Source organism: Trematomus bernacchii, unplaced genomic scaffold, assembly GCF_902827165.1.
Source record: "Trematomus bernacchii unplaced genomic scaffold, fTreBer1.1, whole genome shotgun sequence".
Taxonomy (NCBI): Eukaryota; Metazoa; Chordata; class Actinopteri; order Perciformes; family Nototheniidae; genus Trematomus; species Trematomus bernacchii.
In genome coordinates this window covers 4200523-4206983 of record NW_022988043.1, presented here as the reverse complement: position 1 = coordinate 4206983, position 6461 = coordinate 4200523, and the positions used below count along the sequence as shown (strand labels likewise).

The following is a 6461-nucleotide window of genomic DNA, read 5'->3' as shown; positions in this document are numbered from 1 at the left end:
GCAAATCCTGTTTAGTCTAGAAAATCTTTTTGCATGTCTTCACTTTTTTTATTTTGTTACATATTAGTGACAGGATGAAGAATGAACAAAATAAATACAATTTCTTCCCAAGGCAAACATGATAACAGAACTGATTAGAAATTTATAACAGCTTTTTAAATGTAAAACATTCTCAGTAACCACTCACCTGATTTTTTATTATGGTGGGAAGTGCTGTTCACTACAGAAAAATGCTCCAAATATAAGGGGAAGTATTTGACTATTAACTAAGTGAGAAAGGGCAAGTTTATTAATAAACATTTTACATTCATTTAAAAGTGTTTTCAGCTTTAATCTACCAATAAATTAAACTTGGCATACAGAGTATACTTGCATAATTTAAAGCGAGACATTTCAGGCAAAAAACATCTTGCATTTTGAGAGTTTGAGAGCTATTTTGCTTCCATAACATGTAGTTGGGAAGAACACTCAAAATAAACATTTTGTTTCTTACTAAACTTACCCCAACATTTCAGACATCACTTTTAATGTTTTCTCGTAAAGTATCAAGTACTGGAGTTTGTAGAGGCTGCACTTGTTACGGCCAATAATGTATTGGCTATAATTTAATCATCACAATAATTCATAACAAAATCAAGTTTAATCATTTGGTAAAATGTCCAAAATATGTTTTAAATGTCCCAAGTCCCAGGTGATATCGTCATTATATTTAATGTCTTGTTATGTCAGTCCAAGTACCAAATATATTCACAGCTTAAAAAACAGAAAATAAGGAAAATCTTTATTTGTGAGTTTGAAAATAGCTTTGTCTTCGACTTCAGACTCAAGTCAGTGAGGCTGCGGATATGAGAGCATCAATGTCCCGTATGGCTTTCGAGGTTTTCTGTAGAGCCTCTGCGATGCAGTCCTCATTCACTGGTTCACGATTGACCTCCTCTGGAGAGCGACGTTCAAGTTTCGCACGTCCTTTATCACTCGTTATCAGGTGGTTGTTCTCCAACAAAACTGGGCATGGGATGTTAAAGAGCAACACATATTCTTCAGCATAATATCTGTATAGTAAAAGTACATATACAGGATGTATTATGAGACATCAGCACAGTTCAAAAGACCCCACCACCTCTTCAACATAGACACATGCACACTTCACAGATATGCCTCTTTTTGTTTTGGATTTGTGTTTTGAGGATTGTGTATCTCATTATAGTGTAATTGTGTCTTTGTGGTTGTTTCGAATCTTTTTGGGGTCATATTGTGACTCTCTGTGGTTTATTTGTGTCTATTGAAGCTGTTTACGAGTTCCTCTGTAGTCATTCTCTGTCTCTTTGTTGCCGTGTATGTGTCTCTGTGTATTCTAATGTTTCTGTTGGTCATTTTGAGAGTCTTTCTGATATCTTTGAGTTTGATTTATTTTTAAACGCAAGGCCAGGGGTTATGGTTAGGGTTCAGTGTTTAGTAACAATTCATACAATCCCTGCTGTTGTGAATTCATATATTGATAACTAAAGTCCCTTTAAGCAAAGGATACAGTTGAAACGTTTAATCTTCTCCAATTCTGCAGCTACCAGATCTGACCTGAATGGAAAGTAATATAACATTACATACAATTATTAAAAGTATTAATAAAAATACAACTAGTGATCAAACTCACCGACTTTCTACAGTCTGTGTGACATTCACATGCTGCTCAAAAGAAACAAGATTGAGAAGATGTTCTTCCATCCTTGCTGGTTGAGAAGAACGTCTCCCCTGTAAACAAAATAACAATCAACATTATGGCTGCAACTAAAGATTTTATTTATCATTGATTCTCCTATTTTCTAGATTAATATTCCTAATCAGTCTGTAAAACTTCATAAAATAGTAAAATGAAAAAAAGCCCAACCCAGTTTCTCATAGCCCTAAATAATTTATTTTGTCAGACCAAAACCTGAAAATATTCAGTTTCATAAGATATAAATAGTAATTATAAGGAAATCCATATTTGAAAGGCTGAAAACTGCATGTTCTGCCAACTATTAAATGGTTATCAAAAAAGTTGGCCATTACTTTCTGTTGATCTTATATTACTGCAGCTGTAATCAATTAAGAATTGAATACTAAAAAGTCTATATAAACAGTATTTTAAACAGTCATTATCAGCAGGGACTTCTTAATTTTACCTCTTGCAGGCAGCTTGGTGCTGCAGGGAGCTTCAGGGATTGCTTGGCCTCATTATAGCAAGCCAGTATCCTGTAACGCAGTGAGGTGATGATGGTCAGGGACTGATGCAGAAAGGTCTTTAAACTCATCAGCCTGTGATGAAGCCGTGTCTCACCTGCCTGCACGGCTCACAATGGAGCACACAGAGTACAGCTGTCCGGGTACGTCAGGGGGAAGGCTGTTCAGATGGTATGTTACCTCCTTCACCTGTGAGATAGACCAATCAATGGTTCAGTATTTCAGATCCAAAAATAGTTACAATTATATTTTACATTTGGTAGATTAGATGTTATGATGAGGTTTATAATAGATTGAATACTCAACAAAACAAGGGTGTTTTTGTTCTGCTGAAAGGTTTAGTTTTTATACATTTAGTTTGATAGTTATTTAAGTTTGTTTTGTGTAGGAATAGTCATGCTGTTTGAATATTATTTTTCCTTTTATTTTGTTTTGTTTATTTTTCCGGGCATGAAAAAGATAAAAGGTAAACACCTGTATAAATGGAGAGGTTCAGCAATAGTTAAAATAATAATATATATGTATTAATGAATGAACAAATATATTTAAAGTACTAATTCCTGTATAAGTAAATAACAAAAACATTTTTAATCTTTTGATTTAGGAATCAACTTGGGTCCCGCCCACTCATTCACAGTGGTTGACGCACGGTTATGTCCTGCATGAAACTTGAAAAGATCTGATATTCACTTCTATACTCAAACAGGACATTTCAGGAAGCCTGGGAACCTCTTTTAACCCTTTAACTGCCAGCGCCACCATTTGGAAGAGCACATTTTGTGTCTTGATATCTTGCTGAAAAATAAATAAAAAAGTTTAACTCCAGCCAGCTCTACCATTTGGTTGACACGTTATGCACAAAACAAAACAACCTCTAGATGTCACTGTGGTTCGAACAGAATGCCCTTCAGCTAGCTTCCACTGAGAAAGTTGGCATGCTAAAAATCACTGCTGAAGAAATCACTCTTTTTGGTCAACTTTTGTAAGGTAACCATATCATTTTTGACATATTTTAGTGTCAGAGCACTTCATAAACATAATTAGATAACTTGATGCACAAAAAAAGTTTTAACAAGGGTGTAATTAGATGTTTTCCAATAAAATATGGTAAATAAATGGCTATATTCATGGTAATATTACTAAATCTAGTACTGCCTTTTGAGTCTCAGAGTGAAAGAGTGATAATAATTTATTATCTTTTATGAATATATCTGGTTGTATATATTGCTAATTTTCCATAAAAGAAACAACTGTATTTGAGTTTCTGTTTTATTTGAGTTTGATGCATACAAATACTTTACTGTATATGATAATTGTTGAAAATGCACTTTTACCATAAAAGGCCAGCTTGACCAGTTGGTAGAGGCTCATAAAAACAAAACGGTGTGGTCAGTCAAAAAAATTAAAATTGTTTGTGGTTATTTGTGTCCAATTTGATAAAAAAATGCAAACAAATAATTTTTCCATAGCTTTTTTCTTGGTCTGGCCATTAAAGGGTTAAATGCATTCCACACTGTAAAACAATCTGCTATTGGTATAGCTTATCTGCAGCATATGTATGTATGTGCATATGTATACAGTCGATTTGTATGAGTATAGGTATTTGCTGCATGTATGTATATGCATATGTATTACAATCGATTTATATACTCATTTAACAATGTTCCTGGTAAATAATTGTGTGTATGAGGCTCACTGGCAGTGAATGTAGGGGATTACTTTAGTCGTTGTTATTGTTTGTTTGTGTTCTTTGTAATTCTTTTTTCTCTTTGTACATACAATCAGTACAGACCACTGTCTCATTTGTATGCATATATTTAGCTTTCCATCTCTAAATGACAAACACTGGTAATGCATTGTCGAAACGCAATAAAAAGATTTATGATCAGGAATCAACTTGAGGACATTTACCAATACACTCAATTTCACCACAACCCTAGTTTAGGGATAACCTAACACTTTTAAATGTATAAAGGATAACCTATCCTAATATTTGTTCAGTTTTGTGTTTTTTGTTTTAGTTAACACTGTTATGACAAACTTACCTGCCCTGAGAGGAGATCAGGTTTGTGATGGGTAAAATAATTATTAAGGACCCCGTTAGATCGCATGACTGACCCATCGCCTGGAGAAACCTCTATGACTGAGACCGTCCCGCTCAGTATCCTACACAGCAGCCAAACAGGACGAAACATAATTAACACTATACATCTTCTTTTTTTTTCAGTGTCTAAAATATGTTTTGCTGTCCTGTGCACAATAGCACAGTGCTCTAACCCCAATCTGCATCTCTGAACTGGGGGCATGCTGTCCACCATGTACTATAAAATAACACACTGACTATTTATAAACCCAATCCATCCCTTTAACCCTGAAAAACCTGCCAACCAACCTGTAGGTGACTCCTTGACACCTCATCACTTTTAACAACTCTGTTGGAAGATCTTGGTCTGGATGTTCTTTTTCCACCAGGCCGTCTTCAACCTTCCATCTTAAATACATTAAAGTAAGGAAGGTTAAATCAGTCTTTGAACATTGTTAAACAGTGCTCCATATGTATTTCTTTCCATTTTAGTCAATTGGTCATTCAACCTGTGCCAGTGAGGTGATGGACATGTGAGAGGCAGCGCCAGAGGAAGATGAGACTGTCTTTCTGTGATGGATATTTCTGGCTTGTTGATGCTTTCGTGTTCCTGCGTGTTTTCGCTGATTTCCTTTGCTCTTATTTCTTTAGCTTTAGAGAGACGAGTAGTCCAGAGATGCCGAGCCAAGGACAGAGGGTAGCACCAAGGTGGGGCAACAGCGCAGCAGGAGTGATGCTGGACCACTGTGGTGGATTGATACATCTCCTCTGGCTGGGGAAGGGAAGTCAAATATTAAATCAAATCTATGATATATAAGCAGAATAATATTACTAAGAGGCATTACCGTTGGCTGAGCAGTGCTGAGAGTCCGAGGGGAACAAGACCTTGATCTAATAGATTCATTCCTTCTGCTTCCGATTCCCTGATGAACCTGTTTGTTCTCAACATTGGAAGTCTGACAGATCAGATTGCTTATTTGCTGCTGCTGAGGATGATTTCCTGGGCTGCTGTCAGAGTCTCTGCTGAAACCCTGCATGCTGCGGTGCTGAGTCTGACTGAGGCTGCTTGTAAACTCAACGGAAAATTCCTCACCAGAGGCCGACAGCATCAACGCAGCTCGTCCCTCCTCCGACCTGATGATGGTCTTGCCTGCAGGTCCCAGCTCAGCATCAAATGAAGACCACTTAGGCCACAGCACGTCTGAGTCAATGCTGACAAAAGGCTGAAAGAGGAAATGCAAAAAATATATAAAATACTGACAACATTCATACATTTGAGGACTAATATTTGGCAAGCAAATCAATTGTGGTACCTTTTTGCGGTCAGCAGGGATGAGCTCCTCTGGCAGATATGGGCGACTTGCATATTTATTCCTAAATGCCAATGCAGCAACTATGAACTCCTGTAAAATTAGATTATAACTTTAAGTACATAATACAGAAGACAATCAAACTGTAGACCTTCAGCCAAGCGAACAACAGCCTGTAGCCTCATTTGAACCTCTTTATATACATGACATGCACAAACTGGGACCAACATACAGAAACGCTGATACTTTGCACCTTATAAGCGCTGATGGTGAATCTGGTCCTCTGTCGGACCCTCTCAGTGGGCTGCAGAGGGTGTCCGGAGGGGTCTTTGGGTTTCACCAGCATGAACTCACAGCCACACGGCGACATTTGTAACTGAGCTCCGTTTCCGTAACGAACATCCACCGATTCATCCTCGTACATGATCATCAGGCTGTCACTGAGGCTGGTTTCCATCTTTAAACCTGAAAAAGACACTCAACTTGTTGTATTTGGGTTGGAGACCGACACGCTTAAAATAAAAAATACTACGTCATCAGGTGGAGACGTTTGTTATTGGCGCGCTCATGAGAGGGAACCGGGGCCCTTTCTCATGTCATCAAATGTCCCTCCTCGACTCCTCGACTCCTCGGTCCTCCGGTAGTGACCCGGAAATGAATTTTAGCGCGCCATGTTGAAGGACATCTAATTTCTCGAAATGCACATCGAGGACCGAGCATCGAGCGTCGAGGAGCCTCTCTGGAGGAGCTATAACCGAGGATACACTGATGGGTCCTCCACGGTCCTCCACGGCTCCTTCGTGGATGCATTTCCGGCAACAGTGATGTTTCAAAGAGTCGAGACAGTC

General features: G+C 37.9%; 1 protein-coding gene across 1 annotated transcript; it reads right to left on the bottom strand.

The window, feature by feature from the left end:
• Positions 1–33: 33 nt before the first annotated feature.
• Positions 34–6233, bottom strand: cunh5orf34 (chromosome unknown C5orf34 homolog). Its single transcript, XM_034117584.1, has 11 exons — positions 5867–6233; positions 5617–5706; positions 5149–5526; positions 4813–5075; positions 4613–4711; positions 4266–4386; positions 2318–2409; positions 2163–2232; positions 1652–1749; positions 1529–1575; positions 34–1005 (listed from the first exon to the last, which is right to left on the bottom strand). The coding sequence occupies exons 1-11, from the start codon at positions 6068–6070 to the stop codon at positions 824–826; spliced, it is 1644 nt and encodes a 547-aa protein (XP_033973475.1). The 5' UTR covers positions 6071–6233; the 3' UTR covers positions 34–823.
• Positions 6234–6461: the final 228 nt, after the last annotated feature.